This window comes from Drosophila montana, unplaced genomic scaffold, assembly GCF_035044405.1.
Source record: "Drosophila montana isolate Dmon_TW-CO22-7 unplaced genomic scaffold, ASM3504440v1 contig_779_1, whole genome shotgun sequence".
NCBI classification, from domain to species: Eukaryota; Metazoa; Arthropoda; class Insecta; order Diptera; family Drosophilidae; genus Drosophila; species Drosophila montana.
In genome coordinates this window covers 1,520,835-1,538,879 of record NW_026999075.1, presented here as the reverse complement: position 1 = coordinate 1,538,879, position 18,045 = coordinate 1,520,835, and the positions used below count along the sequence as shown (strand labels likewise).

Below are 18,045 nucleotides of genomic sequence, written 5' to 3'. Positions count from 1 at the left end.
TCGGCGCAATATAGACGCAAGTCCTTGCTGCAATCAACTTTGCGAACGCGAAGGAATAATGGTTGGGGGCCTGGGTGGCTGGGCTGTTGGGGCCGCTTCGCAAGTCAATCAGTCCAAAAAGTCGCAAAAGCCAAGCGACTCGCCTCCACGCCGCGCCACGCCCCATTTATCCGGCTGCTAAAGTACCTATTATCCTTGTACGTTGGCTGGCAATAGGCAAAATGCAATATCGAATGCATTTGGTGGCAGCCACAGCCAACCCACCGCATCGCTCAACTAAACGCATAGAACTGCAGCCGCAAAGAAATTGCAAAAGAGGAAAAACAAAACAAAATAAACCTATTTCGTCTGCAGACCGAAGAGGGAATACTCTTGTAGACAGACGGCGTATTGTTTGATATGTGAGTAAAATTGTGAAGCTTGTAAAGGAAAGCTTTATAATATAGTAGTCCGATATTATTAAGATTAGACCCATATGAAAGTTTGGCCGAGATATCTTGAAAAACAAAAAAAGGCTATGACAGCTATATTTGATATAGTTGACTGGTGTTGATAAGATATTGCTTATATGTAAGGAGCATGGCAAGTGAATCAAACCGCAATAGATATACAGATACCGGATACTGATCAAGACTATATACATATATACTCAAGAAAATCTGAAATCTCTTCTGCCATTACACATTTCATGAGAAAACTTGAATGTTCTCCTAAAGGGTATACAAAATTTGAAATGCTTTGCAATCGTAAAGAAGAGGTGCCGCACATGAGGGCAACAAAAAGCCGAGAGAGATTTTCAATTAAAAGGAATTGCTGCTCTATGTGGATTTTTGTGCTTATTAGGCTGCTGCATTGCCCCACCTATGCCCCGCACACACCCACACACCCACACACACATACACTCAAAACCCGTCGCATTTGGTAATCAATTTCAGTTTGTTGTGTGTTCGGCGCCGCGTCGCCTGCCTCCGCTGTTGTGTAGACAATCTTCGCTAATAAGCCGTCAGTTGCCGCCCCCAACCTCCGCCGAACGACCTCGTTCTGGCATCTCACAGATGCACTTGCATTATGCATAGAGCGGCATTTGGCATTCAGAATTCTGGCAAAATGCATTTGTCGGATATACTATATACATATATGTACACATATAATTCACGCCAAAATGCTTAGGATGCCGCATTTCAATTAGGACGTGCTGCCGCTGGTCTGCTTAGCATAAGGATTAGTTTCCTGATTATCTATCTGTGGCTGCGTGTATGTGTGTGTGTGGGTACAAAAAGTGTCATTTCGGCACAACAGAGACTGCAGCATAGGCAAAATATTGCTGACAATCCTTTGCCCGGACATGTGGGCGATACTAAAGGTTCGAACACCGCTGGATATTATGCCTGCTTAAGAGTAAGCAATACGATTTATATAGATGACCTAAAAAGAGTAGAGTACTTGCGCATGGTAATCAAGCTTGAAACAATTTGAATAGGGGTTTTCAGCCCTAATCCAGTTTTTGAATTTTGGTACATCTCGGCAAATCTTCTCTCTTCTTTCGTAGGTGTCATCGGTGATTTGCTTACTGTGCGACACTTTCGGGCAATAGGGAAAGTGTGTCGCCTAGGGGATATGAAAGCGTTTCGCTTGACAGATACATGCAATGATAATGACAACCATGTCTATGCCATAAACCCATTTAAAATTGGTAGAAATAATAAGGTGTTTTTCCATAATATCTATAAATATCGAATCTGCGATTAGGTTTTTTAGACGTAACTCGAAGATTATAAGATTCCGATGCACCAAACTTGGTACGTAATTCTTCGAATTCTACTTTTTGGATACGCGCCCTAATTCGCCCCATTTTTACAAGCAAGAGCCAGATGCGTTTGTATATGCACACATTTGGGTGCTGAATTGAAGCCCTGCAAATGCCATAAAGATCGGATTATAGACACCGAAGTTATTTGAGAACACATTACGCATAGGATGGGGCTAAGGGAAGAAGAAGCGTGGCCGCAGTGTATTTGTGTGCGTGGTTTTTGTGGATGTGCGTATAAAAGGATGTTTTGGGAATCTTCTAGTCGGGCACTCCTGACTAGAGTTATCTACAAATAAAAAATGTAAAAACTATGAACAAATATTGTATAAATAGCTGTACATCATAATCGAATCGATGTTTATGAGCCCTTTAATTTGTTTCTACGATTCCCAGCTGAAGCTGTAAGTATATATATATATAGACTATAGGCAGAGGGCATTTTAGTGCCGGTTCGTGGAAAATCCAGCTAGCTTATGAATGTTTTTTTCAATCGGCTAATTCCTCAACGCACCAGCATTGCAAATTGCGCTAAAGTTGTTGTGAGTCCGAGGCATATTTAAGTAGAGTCCTTGCGACACGCACAACAAAAACTACAAAAACTGTGCAAAAATGTAACAAAAACAGGCCGAATAAAGAATAAAGTCGAGGAAGAACTCTTTGACAATGACAGGTAGCAGAAAGAAGAATACAAACCAAGCCCCAGTTGAATGGCTACAGATGAATGGTCGGGCCCGAGCAAAGGATTCGCATTGGTTGGGAATGCAAAATAAGCGCAAAGGATTAACAAAAGGTAGATTTGGCAATGCCCAAGTATATACTTTCCACTCGAATGACAAACGATTGTCAATATCTACCATATTTGAATGTGTGAGAAAAATCTACAGTTTTCCCGACGTTTTCTTCATCAAAAGTGCGCACTTTTACTTTCGGGGCGCAGCTGAAAATTTGATTTCCTTGGCTGTGATTTTATTGATATGCATTCAGCATTCATTTGGGGTTCTTTGTTTGTCTCACCTTTTGACACATTTCAAGAATGCCAGCAGCCCCTTTTGTTTGAATGGGTTAATTTGTATATTTAGCTGTTTGTCCCGGTGGTTGGCTGCCCTTCCCCCAGCAGCAGCGCAGCAAAAGCAGCTGTCCTTGATAGCCAGATCTCAGCTGGTGCTGGTGCTGGTGCTGGACCAACAAATTCCTTGGCTGCCTGCATTAGCATGCGGCATTATCGGATATTGATGCAATGCGTCTGCTGCCAGCATTGAAACATAAATCCAATTAAACGTTAAGTTGCTGCCGACAATTTGTGGCACGTTTGTCGATGTTGCACCTTTTGCGGCGTCGCGTCAAAAAGGAAAACGCAAATCATACGCCAAAGTCGAATGACGGCATCTTGGTAATCGATATGCACCCGCATCCCTAAGATGTCCATAACTCATGGCAATGTGCAAAAGTGGATGTATCGCATATCCTGCGCTCGTCCTTTTGTTTGCCAAAATGAAAGATGCAGCAGCAGCAGCAGCAGCCGCCTGACTGCCTGAATGCCCCTCCACGGCCACGTCCAGGTCCCTTTTAACCTTTTGGCCTTTGTTTGCGCTGCGTCATCTGGTGCTGCAATCTGTTTTCCGCATCCTCCATGATTAAACATTGCCAAATGCAGCCAAGTCGCAGTTGAAGACTTTGCATTGATATCAGGTGCTCTGCTCTGTTGGATCCTGCTGCCGCTCTTCTTTCTTCTGCTCCTGCTCCTGCTGCTGCCGCTGTCGGCGCGTGTCTATTTGTGGCCAACTGTGATTTGCCCACTGGGCTATTGTCTGCCTAGAGCTAAGGCCGGAGCGTCAGCTGTGGCCACCATGTGGCACGTGTGGATGGCCCAATTATCGAACTGCAAGATGCCCGTCTTGCTGTTGTTCGCTTATCTAGCGCTACTTGGATATGCATTTGGATGTATGCATACCCTGCACTTTGTGCAATAGGTGGATAAAAGGGTGCTTGTTTCGTATATCTTACAACGAAAGCAATAAAGAGGAATACTCATATACTTCGTGAATTAAGAAAACAAAATAACAAGAAATAAAAATGAAAAGAACAAGAATGAAAATACGACAATAATAAAGGGACTTAGATTCGATATTACGGATATAAATATTAAATTACTTAATACCTAGTTTAATAGGTATGTATATCAAAAATGAAAGGCATGCACAACTTTTTAATAAAACATAAACAGCTCAATTTATTTTCTGAGAAATTTAACAAATAAAGTATTAAAGTTCAGTTTTTATTTTAAAAGTTATAAGAGTTAATTTATGATTTTCTTAATCTGCCCTTATTCACAGGGTAACTCGTAACCAAAACCCATTCACTATGAGATATTTTTTAGGGGCTTTCGTCTGCTGTTGTTGGCATGCTTAATTACCCGCTTAATTATTAACATGTCACTTTGGCCCACATTCGCAGCGTGAGCTTCTTCTTCTTATATAGAACTAAGTACATACTTGTGAATATGCAAATACGACTATTTGAGTTTGAATGGGAGTAATGCGATTTAGGCCTGCATTACAATAGAAAGAGGGGGGAGGGAGGGATAGAGAGATTGAGAGGAAATCGGAGCTATTTGAAGGCATAAGTTTATCTCAAAGTAATTTCAATCAAAAGGAAAACTGTAGTGCATGTAAAAGGCAGTAAAATGCAAAAGCTTTTTAATCAAGCGCCTCAAAGTTGCCGCGTCCAAAGAAACCCGTAAAACGTCAAAAAATAGAACAAGAACCAAGCAAAAAAAAAATATATATATTTAAAAAAACCGTTATTATAATCAGCAGCATCTGCATCGTCCGAGTAGGCAACGCCCTCCGTGCCATGCCGCCCCCTTTAGCTCTTGTCGCCTACTTTGTCATTATAATTTTTCTTTTCATTTAAATAAAAAACAAGCAACAACAAAATGAGAAAACCAAGTGCATTTTATTATTTATTCGTTATGGCAACTTTTGCTTGGGTTTTTAATCAAACTGTTTTGGCTTTTGACTGGCATTGTCTCTGCCAGCTAAACGAGGGAGAACAGTTGGTCAGACAGCCCAAGCGGAACTCGCTTTAAGATTGCCTCGTTCTTATTGGTCCCAGTCCCAGACACCCACACCAACAGCACGTACACTTGATTGAGCGATGGGCATACGATAAGATACCAAATACAAATACAGTGCACGACACGCAGCGAAATCAACCGGCGAATAAGAAAACTTTAAGTCACACATACACATTCACACACGTACACATTCACAATTAGAAAGAGTCGGCAACACTGGCATACCACCACCACGAAAACAGCTACTGTAAGAAAACTCACACCAATAATGTTTCAGGAGAAGATGTGGAGGCGAGCCGTTTGAACCACTACAAAAGCAAATTGACAACAAATTCGCCGCAGAAACTTAAGCTAGAGAGCAAGAGGCAGCCAGCCACAAAACGAAGACGATAACGAAAACGAAGCCGAAACCGAAGTTGTGCATTGTTGTGGCCATCGTTTATTTCCCCTGCCCAACGACGTCGTCATCGTTGCCTAACTGTGACGTCACGCCTCAAGAAACGCTCAAGGAAATACAACGACCTTCAAACGCTTGAGCCGCAACAGGGCAAGAAGCGGCAAAGAATGAGCGTGTAATGGGCATAAACGACGATGAGCATAAGAAGAGCCACGCTCGCTCGCACGCTCACTCTCTCGCACTCTCCGAACGCATCTGTATCGTGCAGTTCTTTAAGATACTCTCTCTCCGTCTCAGACCTGTATCGCTATGTGCGATGGATCTGGAACTTGGCCTGGGCCTGGGCCTGGGTCTGGGCAGTGGCACTTTAGTTGTGCGTTCAGTACAACGACGCGCTTTGTATCTTGTAGTTCGACGCGCAGAGTCGCAGATAAATTTCGGATTTTGCTGGCATCTCATATGTGTGTGTGGATTAACTCTAATTTGTTTTTGATTGCTGCCCGGGAAACGGGAACGGGTGCGGTATTGGGCACGGGGCAACGGAACGAAACGGAACGTAAGTAAAATGTGCAATTATCTTGGCGCTGCTTTGGTCTTTTGATTTCTGGTTTTCGATTTCGGGACACGGGCACAAGATAAGCGCTCGCTCCATGGGGACCGTAGCAGCGGCGGAGCTGTTGTTGTCGGCTGCTGCCGCCTTATCGCCGCTCTCAGTTTGCGGTCTGTCTTGGTGTCTGTCTGTGTCTGCGTCCGCGTCCATCTGTCCATCTGCTGTTCAAGTGGGCGTACTTCTTTTGCAATTAAAGAGGCGTTTTATTAATAAACCAAGCGATCCAATCCGCTGGGAATTGCGATTTCAAGTGCTCCTCCAAGCTGAGCTGGCAATCATCAAAAAAAGTCTGACTCGTTTCGAAGAAATAGTGTCAAAGTAGAAACAATAAAACAATTAAGTGATGGCAGGCTGCTAATGAAGCGTAAGTATGTGTGTGTGTGTGTGTATGTGTGTGTTTGTATGCCAAGCCAAGGGCAAAAGATAGATGGAAAACTAGAAAAGTGCGTTAAAACAACGCGCAGCAGCAAAGAGAACTCGAGAAGATCAAGTGAAAAACGAAGACCAAGCGCCGCCGACGCCGCTGGCGTCTCAGGCTGCGGGCAGTTGCTGATGACTCAACGGGAAGAGTATTTTGTGGCCAGCAAGAGATAAACATCAGGAAGAGGCGAGCAGGCAAACAGACTGAGAGCGTCGATCAACGGTTAGTAACGGCTAAGGGAGAGTGGGTTGTGGCGCGAGAAACGTACGCAAGAATAAGAATCAAAATAGAATGGGGCAAACAAATGAAGGCGCTAAAGAAGGCAGCAACAAAGGCGACACTTGAATGTTAACAAAAACCCCGACCCGCACCCCCCGCTCTTCCAACTAAACCCCACTGCTGTTTACTTCTGCATACATACATATGTATGTATGTATGTATGTGGGCCCTGGTGTTGGCAGCTGTGTAGGGGAGCGGAACGCGGGGGTCTTTGGGGTCCATTGAACTGGGCAGCTGCAACTGCAGAGCTGTGGCAGAAATTCGATTTACCAAATAATCGTAGTTGTTGCCAATTCTAGGAATTACCATGTAGATGCAAGTGTCTGCTGTTGTTGTTGTTACAAATTTGGTTGTTGTTTTTCTTTCTTGTTGTTTTTTTTGCTGACATTGCGAATCGCATCTTTTCGAGCAGCGGCACAAAGCAGAGAAAATGTGTAGGCCAAAAATAATACAAATAAAAGCATAAAAGAAGCAGCTGCAATTGAATTACGAATGAACGAGACGCACACACACACACACGCTCACAAAGAAAGGGCATAGTAAGAGGAGGAAGCGAAAAAAAGGAGACGACAATGCCGCTGCATGCGACCCAAAGCGGACAAGTCGACGAGACGGGCAAGCTGAGAGGCAGGCAGGCAGGCAGCGGCAGGCAGTCAGGGTTGGATGGAGGATAAGGGAATGAGAATGACGATGGCAAAATTTGAGAAAATGTTGCAAGCAACAACAACAACAACACCGAAACAACGAAAACAAGTAAGCAGGATCAAGGACACATGTGTGCGAGCGCTCAAAGCGAGAACCAGAAATTGTTACACGTCGCACGCGGCGAACGAGCGAATGCCGAGGCGCAAAGAAAAGCCAGATTAAGGACCAGTTTCAGTTCCTTTGTTGTAGTTGTTGCATGAGTTAATTTCTCTTTTTTGTGTTTTTCGAGGTAAATATGTAGGTAGCTGTTAGGGTAGTTCGGCTAGGTAGCTCGTCCTGCGGATCGCAGGATGTGCAAGCGAAATGTAAGTGCAAAGCAAGAGGGAATTAAGGAAGAAACGAAAGAACACAGTGCGCAACGAAAGGTAATTAATGAACTGCGAGCAAGAGAAGGAACGAAAAAGAGAGAGAAAGAGAGAGAGAGACAGTACTGAGAGCAAATTACTTATAGAGGGATCATATGGCGGTTTTACAGTGGTGCGAATGGAACGAAAATTAATGCAAAAGCAAACAATGATCGTTGGATATTTTGATGGTCACATTTATGAGAATATTGTCAATTAAAACAAGTAAGAGTGGCCGACTGGAAGATACCCAGTGATAGATACCTTTACCCAGAAGATATCTTTAATAACCTCGGTGTGTATAGTCGATTCTGTATGAAATTTTCGGGGAAAGGGCGATAAGTGATATATACTGGATCTGTGAGTACTATACCTCATATGATCTCTGAGACATGAAAAAAAAGTTAACCTTAAAATCGATTCCAATCAATTTCGGGGAAACGCAGTGCAATTTTTTAAAGTAAATTAATCTTCACGTACAACAGGAGGATCTACTATCTGAATTAGATTGGTAATATTTGACTCGATTTGATAATGGGAAAGAATAAAATTTGGACTTTAAATGGAATAGCAATCAATAATGATTAAAACAAGTTGAATACGTAGGCTTGTGTAGGCTTTTTGTTTGTCCCTGCTCTAGACCCCCTTGCTCTACTTACATTTATCACCTGCAATTAAATCCTTTACTGTTTTCCTTGCAGGCAGCTGCTGACACATTTAAGTTGTCAACGCTCAGCGATAAACCAAGTGGAAATTCATGTGACACCAACAAGAACGGCACACGATCAGAATCAGCAACGTCATCAGAAGGGAAGGGACTGCAAAGACGAGGGCCATAAAAGGCTCGTGCCACATGAGGCATTAGTCCATTGCCTCTGACTTCGATAGCAAGTCCTGAGGGTTGTTGAATTCATAAAGAAGTTTCATGCGGTGGGCAACTGAGGGGCGAGACAAAGCGATCCTGTCGAGGACGAGCGCTGCTTATCAGCCATGCGTTGCCAGCACCGCCAGCTGAACGCTGAGGGTTGAGGCTCTTATCTTAAAGCTAACCGGCCCAGGAGGAGGGTGCACGAAAAAAGAGCAGATGTTCAGAGTGAAAACCCAATCGAGCTGACGAGTCCACAATTTGCGCCTTGAGGGTCGCCGAGGGAGTCGAGGAATTATTTACATTTGCCATTTGAAATTTGCCGCAAAGGACGCGTGTGTGGCATGCGCCGAACTGGCAGCCAGAAGCCATATCCCACCAAAAAGCAAACGCCACTTGGCTATTTTGGGACCCGATCTCTTTAGCTTTCAGTTTCGTGTTTGAAGCTCTACAAAATTTGTTAGTTTAGAATGTCGGCGGATAAACATTTAGAAATTGTAGAATTCAGCTTGGCAGATGAGAGTGCGGCAAAAATAAAAGCAGCAGCGGCAGCAGCAGACGAGAAAGCGCCAAAAACTTTTAAAACATCAGAGAAAGAGAACTGTAACAGACAATCCCCGACAGCTGCCACTGCCACTACAACAGCGGCTTCAACAGCAAGTGCAACGCCAGCAAAGTGCTGCTCGAGCCAAGCTCCCAAGGCGGAACAGGCCACGCCCACAAGCAGCGCCGCAGCCACGGTTCGTCTGGGCAGCCAAGCAGCCGGCCAGGATGCGACCGATGGCATGGGCAATGGTACGGAGCTCAAGTTTCAGTCGTATGTGAATGGCAACGGCAACGGTGTTTACAAGATCATCAAGACACTGGGCAAGGGCAACTTTGCCAAGGTGAAGCTGGCTCTCCATGTGCCCACTGGTCGTGAGGTGGCCATCAAGGTGATAGACAAGACGCAGCTGAACACCAGCGCCAGACAGAAGCTGTACCGTGAGGTGCGCATCATGAAGCTGTTAAATCATCCGAACATTGTCCGGCTATTCCAGGTGATCGAGTCGGAGCGCACGCTCTATCTGATCATGGAATACGCCAGTCGCGGCGAGCTATTCGATCATCTGGTCAAGAACGGACGCATGCGGGAGCGAGACGCTCGTCTCATCTTCCGGCAGCTGGTTTCGGCCATTCAGTATTGCCACAGCAAGTTTGTGGTGCATCGCGATCTGAAGGCCGAGAATCTGCTGCTCGATCAGCACATGAATATCAAGATCGCAGACTTTGGATTTGGCAATACGTTCGATCCGAACGCACAGCTGGAAACGTTTTGTGGTAGCCCGCCATATGCCGCACCGGAGCTGTTTATGGGGCGGAAGTATGCCGGGCCCGAGGTGGATGCCTGGTCGCTGGGTGTGGTCCTCTATACGCTGGTCAGTGGCTCGCTGCCCTTCGATGGCGGCACACTGAAGGAGCTGCGGGAGCGTGTGCTGCGAGGCAAATATCGTGTGCCCTACTACATCTCAATGGACTGTGAGAATCTGATGCGCAAATTCCTCGTGCTCAATCCGGCCAAGCGCACCACACTGAATGGTGTCATGGGCGATAAGTGGATTAACCTCGGGCACGAGGAAGCGGATCGGCTGCGTCCGTTTCGCGAGAAGCCCATGGAGCTGCAGGATGCCGTGCGACTGGATCAGCTGGTCCACATGGGCTACAAGCGTCGGGATGTTGAGGCATCCCTGAGGGGTCAGGCCTTTGATGACATTTACTGCACCTACATGCTGCTGGGCGTGGCCAAACCACGCGGCTCCCGCCAGACCACGTCAGAAACAACCACTTCGGACAGTTCCTCTTCCAGCGTCCTGCCCTTGGCCAGCTGTGTGCAGGTGACGCTGCCCCTCGAGAAAACTCTTTCAGCCACAAATCGTCCTCTGCCGCCGCGAGTGGCTAATGCGCTGGCTGCGGCTAGCCCAGCACCAAACACCATCACAAGTCCGCCCACCACCGCCGCCGCAGCAGCAGCGGCAGCAGCACCACCGCCCGCCAAGCCCACACGCCGCACGCCCGCCCGCAAGACAGTCTCCTCCAGTACCGGCAACAGCACAACCACCACGCCTAGTCGCAATCGCTCCCCGCAGACGCCTCAGAGCAAGCGCGCCATCAGCTCCAGTGGGGCTGGCGGCGTTGATGTCAAACCCACGCTGCTCAGCGCCCAGCGGCAGCTGGCCCAGGCCCAGAAGTTGGCCAACAGTCCGCAACGCTTCCACTACCAGGGCTCCGGGCGAAGGCCCACAACGCTCTACGAGAAGGCTGAGCCCGCGACAGCAGCAGCAGCAGCAGCAGCACCGACTGCGGCAGCGAGTCCTTTGCAGGCGCCCAGATCGCCCTTGGATGGGCGTCTGCTGGAACGGCTGCACGTCAATGCCCAGGCAACTGGTGCTTGTGCCGCTGGCCGTGCCACGCCCACGCCCACGCCGACGCCCCCGCCGGACAAGTCCGGCGACAAGCCCTTCACGCGAAGCAATGTGGCGCGCGCCACGTTTCACTTTGGTCAGGGGCGCAGTGGCAAGCATGGGCGCGGCAACTCTGGCAACTGCGATGAGGATAGCTACCATCAGGCGCCGCCACTCTCGGCGGACGACACCAAGCCCGCCTCCCGCGTCGGCTTCTTCTCCAAGCTGACGGCGCGCTTTGGCCGCCGTGTAATCCAACTAAACGAGAAGGATGTCGCCGAGCAGCGGAAGAACCTGACCAAGTAGCATAGTATTACTATGTATACATACATATATATATATATATGTATGTGTATGTATATGTGTATATATATGTGTATATATATATTCATATATCGTTCATGTACGCCGAGTAACCCCAAATGCATGCCTCAAAATGTCACCAAGTTGTTGGAAAGTACAAAAGAAAAACTACAAAAATATATATATACATATGAAAAACAATTCAAAAAAAGTAAGCAAAGGAAAATGATATCGAATGAGAAGCAACAACAACATCAAGTGGAAAAAACTAACGTTAAAATTGTTAACTGCTCTTTAGAACTATAAGTGATAGTAGAGTATATATATTTAGTTGGTATATTTTTTAAAACTGAACAAAATACATACACACATAATCATAATACTTTGCAATAAAAATTCCTTTCAATTTTAAGAAGAACACATCTTCCAGCAGGGGCGAGTGACTCTCAAACTGTAGAGCAGTATATGCCATGTTGGCATTCCAATAATAGTTTGGCATCCTTCTGGCACCAACGACAAATGGGCATAACAAATTTGCTGCCACGAATTGTGTGGAATTTTTAATTAATATTTATCTTAAAATTAACTTTTTTTTTAAGTTTTTTTTGATAAATTGTCTGATTTTTGTGGAACTTTAATAATTACACTTTCAAACATTAATTATTAATGTTTTATCTTTGAAATTCATTTAAGCAAAAATCGGTTTTTGAATTTGAAACTGTTTCCATTTACAGTTTTAGGGGCATAATTTGCAACTGCATTCGTTTTCAGTTGAATAGGACCAATTGACAGGCCACAGCAAGTGCCTCACAAACTGTACAGTAACACTGCATCTGTTTTTCGCACAGCAATTTCCAGTTAGCGTGTTGCCCACACATTAAGCTGCCAATGGAAAGGGACTGTGGGGAGCTGAGGGGGTTGGCTAAACAACAACACCAACAACTGAAAACACGAAACCGCAATCATTTTGCACTTTTTGAAATTTGTTAAACAGAACAACAAAAACAAAAACAACAACAACAGCATAAACAGGCAGAGGTATACAAGTCGGCGTAGGCGTTGAGCGGCGGAAGGAAAAGGCGTTCACATTCCCATTAAGATATACATATCCATATACCAATTGCCGGGCCCATAACAATATCCGGGAAATTCCGCAGAGGGGCGCCGACTTTTATGGTGGGAACTAACTGGAAAAAAAGTAAACCCAAAAGCGAAACTGCAACAAGAACGGGGCCTAAGCTAAGGGTTGGCCAAGGACTATTTGACTTATTGGACACTCGCATTGATGGCGGAAGTAGAGCGCGTTTAATTTGCGGAAGTGTTTGGGCGGGCGAGCTAACAGGTCGCACATAAATTATGCATATTAGTGTGCAATGGAAAATGCATATAAATGCTTTTCCAGCAGCGCTTTTCCGATAAGGTACCGCTAAACCAATAGCGACAATTTCCATTTGTGAGTGGAAAGTCAATCTGGAGGCAAGCCACAAATCGCATTGCCTGATAAAATCGAAATCGAAATAATACTTGCAGCAAGTAGGGAAATAAAATGTGACTAGTTAGGCAAACAATGAGAGTCAATATTTTAACTGGCAGTGTGCCCGACTCTTGATTAGATATGGGTATATATATATATATATCTATGTGCCAGATATAGCCGCAATCGCGGTTTATCAAGGATTCAAGTGTGCACAAGATTTGACAAACGGTGCAGGCAGTCATATAACCGATTAGATAGCCCAAACAACAGCTAAAACATCAGGCGACGCCAACTTCCCTATAGTCACAAGTACACAGTGAGAAGAAGCTAGTGCTTACTTTAAATACGTAATTAATTTCAGATGATTTCAAAGTTTTTCTAATTCTTGAATCAAACAATACGTAAATAATTTCCGATAAGTTCGAAGTTGTTCTTCAGGCTTAAAATGCTTGAATCAAGAGTTTTGCATAGATATAATATTTGATAAAAAATGTACCCTTTTCAAGCTTATAAATATCTAACTTGAATATAGTTTGTTTTTTGTAGTAAATTGAAATGACATACATGAATTTTGTACACACGGTCCAATCGTACATTGAAGGCTTGACTTGATTTAAGAAAGAAATTCTATTTAATATTATTTTAAATTGGGTATAATTATTAATTAGCTTGTAATACTTCTTTTGCTTTATGTGCCATTTGTGTTTCTACAGTTGAATAGAGCCAGGCATATTAAAAATTATAAAATGTCTTCACGGGGTCTGGATCCCTAAATTGGCGTGCTGAGAGTATGGACTCACTGCCTACCGCGCTACTCAAGCGACTACGAGTCTCTGAACTTTTCTCACTGTGTGCGCTTAAACTGCCATTAGATATACGTTTAGTTGCCTGTCTGGAATCCCCCTATAAATATGCTATGTAAACTTGGTGCGGAAGTGCCAATAAGAAGGCGTCTGCGTAATCAGCTGCGTCTTTAGAGCAAAACAAAAGCTAATTTGCGGCAAAACTCTCATAACGAGCATGTAAATGAAACCAGAACCAAAAACCAAAACCATAAACTGAAACTGAAACTGAGACCCAAACAGCCCAAATAAAGAAAACAAATATTAACAAAAGAACATGCCGGCTTACAGGACACTTACAAAAGGACAACGTCTTTGGCAGGATACTCGAGCAGCTAATTGAGGGTGGATTTGTCTTTAGAATCAGGTCCTCAAGTGCCTGGCCAAACGCCTTGAGTGTGACTTGTGGGTCGCTAGCCTGCAAAATTATGTCAATAGCCCCAAAGAACAACTTTTTTGGTACTGGAAAAAATTTGTAGTGTGCATTGTGTGTGTGTGTGTGTGTGTGTTGCCGGTCTCACCTTTTTTTCTTGGCGCATGCTATTGTTTGGCCTGGGTAAATATTTCAAGAAATTTGCCAGAAGAAAGCATAAATAAGTGTGGCCAGCTTAAGCGGTTAACATTTAATGTCAAGTGGGGTCGATGTTGAGTTTTGGTTCTGATTTCTTTTGATTTTTCATGTCGTTTGAAAGCATTTGCCCAGCAGTTTCTCTCCCCCCTGGTTCGCTTTTGGCATTGTGCTTTTCGCGCCAGCCAATTAGTCGGATTCGTTTTGGGCTCCCTTTTTCTTTTTTTTTGGTTTTTCTTCTACTTTTCCTTGTACCTTACGCAAGCTACCCTTAATTAAGGCTGAGCATATTTAAGCTTCTTTTGGCGAGTCTTAGTTTACAACTATTTGTCTCATTTTCCGCCTGACTTAAGCGTTTAATAGTTTTCAGTTTTCAGTTTTACAGTTTTTGCTGTCTGTAGTTTCACATATTCCTCGAAGGGCTGCCTCGTTTTCTTGTTGGAAGTTGAAAAGTTTTTCTTATTGGAAAGGGTTCGAAACTTTGCTGCTCACATTGAGCGTCCTCAGCTGGAGTTGATTTTACGGTAAATTTTTTTTGTGGTCTTCTGGCAGTTAATCAATTTTTCGCTATTTTGTTTTTTTGTCTTTTTTCATGTAGAAAAGTTTATTAGAAAAGCGAGTCTGTGGTTTGTTGTTGGTCAAAAACTTTTAATTAAGAAAACCTTGAAGTGATTTATTGATTAGGTCTCTCGGAAATACACACATATAAAAAAGCCCAAAGTTAAGAAAATGCCCAACGGGAAGGCCCTGCCCAGCCCCATTAACTGAACAGCCAATGAAATTTCGAGCCGACTTGCAAGTTAATCAGCGCTGCGAACGGCGGCCAATGCATTTAATGAAAGATAAGTGACAGACGTTCAAGCGGTGGGGGAGGGATAGAAGGGGGAAGGTGGAACGTGTGGAAACCGAACTAAATCAAAGAGACGACGGGCGGGCGAATTGAGCAAAGAGGCAGTCAAGCGACGATGACGGCGACTAGCAAATACAAAATGCGGCGAAATCAATTGTGCGACCAAAGGCGAAGAAGAACCGACGAAGCCAGCGGCGCAGCTGTGGGTGTGAGCGCGAGTGTGTGGGTAGATAATGAGGGAGGGAGGTGGGGGGTATGACTAGCGATCGACGCTGCGAGGGCTACTCCCATGTGACGATTTCTCTCTGATTTCGTTGCGCTAGTGATTCGCTGAGGCGCGCTGCTTATGCAAGCGCAAAGAAATACACCCACAACACGCACTCACACACTCACCGTCATGGTCTGCTCATTAGGCGTAACGAAACTTGGAGCAGCAGCAACTGCACCAACAAAAACAACAACATTACGAATTGCTGCGTACTATTATAGTTTGAATCTCTGTCTCTTTTGCTAGCCAATGCGCAACAAGAAGCAAAATTGAGCTCGAGTTTTTTTTAGACAAAATGGCGGATGTTTCCGGTGACAGTTAAAAAGTTAAAAGTGATCAGGTGCGGCCCCCCCTCCCCCCCTAGATGTTGACCTGTGCCGCACATTACACGCCCAGCGCCCGCCACGCCTTCTGCCCCCCTGAAGCTCTTTTAATTGTAATCATTATACAAAGATAATCAGTGCGTATTCCCTCATAGTTGGGATCGCGGCTGACAAAATTCTTCGTTCAGTTCCGCTCGGAGCGGTGGCAGGCAGCAAGCAGCAGCAGCCCGTGAGGCAAACAACTTGAAGCGGATGTGCTGCGACTGCGGCCACAACAAAAAAGCGGAACTACTCTTGAAAGATTTGCGCTGGCCATTTGGGCCACCACCTTCACTGTTCACTTTGTCCCGTGCTCTGTGCTCTGTGCCGCCTGTCTGCGGCTTTTCAGCAGCATCGACAACCACCAACGAGAAGCGTGCAACGAGCAGCGTGCAACGTGCAACGGCATCGGAACTTTGCTTCATGGGCGACGCTTTTACCTTTTGCTGTTGTTGCTTTCTGGCATATTATTAATTTTTCGCCTTTTTGTTGCTTTTCTTTGTATACCCTTTTAGTGGGTATTTTAATGTTGTTGTTAAATGTGTGGCAGGGAAGCAGACGTGTCCTAACCAATATATAGTATATATGTTCTTTATCATTATTAGCCGCTGACTCGATTAATTTCAATGCTATCAACATGAACTTCGCAAAGGTGCATATATCTGTTGCAGAAAGTACATATGTATATCGTAATTGGCAGAAACGGACCAATATTTAATAGGCACGATCGGTTGAAAATTAGGTTCTATAATGAAAAGCTGTGTTTTCCATTAAATCTTGAGCAAACCTGGGATTTACGAGTGCCACTATGCTTCCTATATATGTAAGAGCTAAGTCTTTACAGAATCGGACTACTTATCATATAGCTCTATCGGAAAATGAGTTATTTTAAAAACCTTTCTGTTTTTCAAGATACCTCGACAACAAGTACGAGCTTTGCTTTTCTCCCAATGTATCACCAACATCGTATCAAGTCGGACTACTATATTATATTGCTTCATCGGACGCAAATAAAGCTTTAGGCCACATGTCGACAAGGGTATTTCAAGTGCGGCGTGGTGAAGCGTTCTTTTTTGTTTAATATGTGTTTATTTATGTCGCGCTCCCCCTTATTGTTTCGATTTCGGGCTTGGTGCGTGCTATATGGAGTTGTTGGGTTTAACGACTTGTTGTGCCTGCGGCAGGGTGTGAGTAGGGCTTGAGGGTGTGCCACTTGTTGGTGCCGCTGCACGTGGGAAACATATGTATATATATGCAGCGACTTGCAGTTAGTTATTGTTGATAGCAGCATTCGCAGCCGTTAAGCTGCCGCCTTGTCACACATTTCCACAATTTCAAAAACATGAGTCTCTATCGTGTTTAAGCCAAACTGTACCAGAACTGGGCAGTGTAATTCGATGCTTCAATGATTTTGCCATATGAGACACTTAAAACGCGAGCAGGGCCAGTGGACGGGCCTAGAGATCCACAGAATCGGCATCGAAATCGACTAATGACACGCCAAGTGCTCGTGCATCCGGTCGAGATCGAGGGGGTTGGGCGTGTTATTCAAATGCTCTTTAGGGGGTACAACAGGTTTGTTATAGAGTTTGTTGTTCGCAGAGTAGGCAAAGTATGTCTATTTGAAGGAATTATTTTCAGATATAAGCAGATAAATATTTGTATACCATAAGGGTTAAATTAAATAAGTTAAGAATTTATCAAATAACTACAATTTATTTCAAGGTACAATTGTTTTTAAATTATTATAGCAAATAGAATAGAAATAGAAAAAGAATATCGATAATCATAATTTTTTTCGATTAGTTGTTCGAATTGGTATTGATTACACAAACAATAAATTTGAAATATTATAAGTAAAGGTAACGAAACCCAAGAGCTTATGTAAATACTAAATATAAATACAACAATCATAAAATGCATTTTTGTTCAATTTTTGGACTAATTTTTTCCAAAGACAAGAAAGTTGTTTGAAATGAACTAAACTGTACATGCTACGGATATTTTTTAAAATGTAATAACAAAATGTTGAGTATAGTAGAAATTAAATTTATATAAAATATTGTTGAGAGATTTTCGATAGCGTCTAGGAATATTTTTCGCTAAATATTAACTGCGCTTTTTCGAAGATTTTTTAAGACAAGTTTTCACTTAAGTTGCAATATTGCTTTTTAGTTATATAGTTTTCTTTTGTTTTTTAAATGTATGATAATAAAAAGGTTAAAATTTTGGAAAATTAAATCCAAACAGTTAAGAGTATTTAAATGTCGTTGATAAGTGCTAAACTAAGCTGTCTTGCTTTTATGTAAGGTCCCAGCATTAGTGGACTTTTTTTAAAATTTATATGATAGACTGTGTGTGTTTGTGTGTGTGCAGCTGCAGCTGTATTTATCTCAGCGCGCGTTTAGGTTCCTAGATACTAGATAG

General features: G+C 43.9%; 2 protein-coding genes across 10 annotated transcripts in view; one reads left to right on the top strand and one right to left on the bottom strand.

Moving 5' to 3' along the window:
* pros (prospero) overlaps nt 1–18,045 on the bottom strand; it is a 72,718-nt gene that overhangs the window by 44,799 nt on the left and 9,874 nt on the right. The gene's annotated exons all lie outside the window — the stretch shown is intronic.
* Nucleotides 8,919–11,631, top strand: KP78a. Its single transcript, XM_064698697.1, has one exon. The coding sequence runs from the start codon at nt 8,978–8,980 to the stop codon at nt 11,252–11,254; it is 2,277 nt and encodes a 758-aa protein (XP_064554767.1). The 5' UTR covers nt 8,919–8,977; the 3' UTR covers nt 11,255–11,631.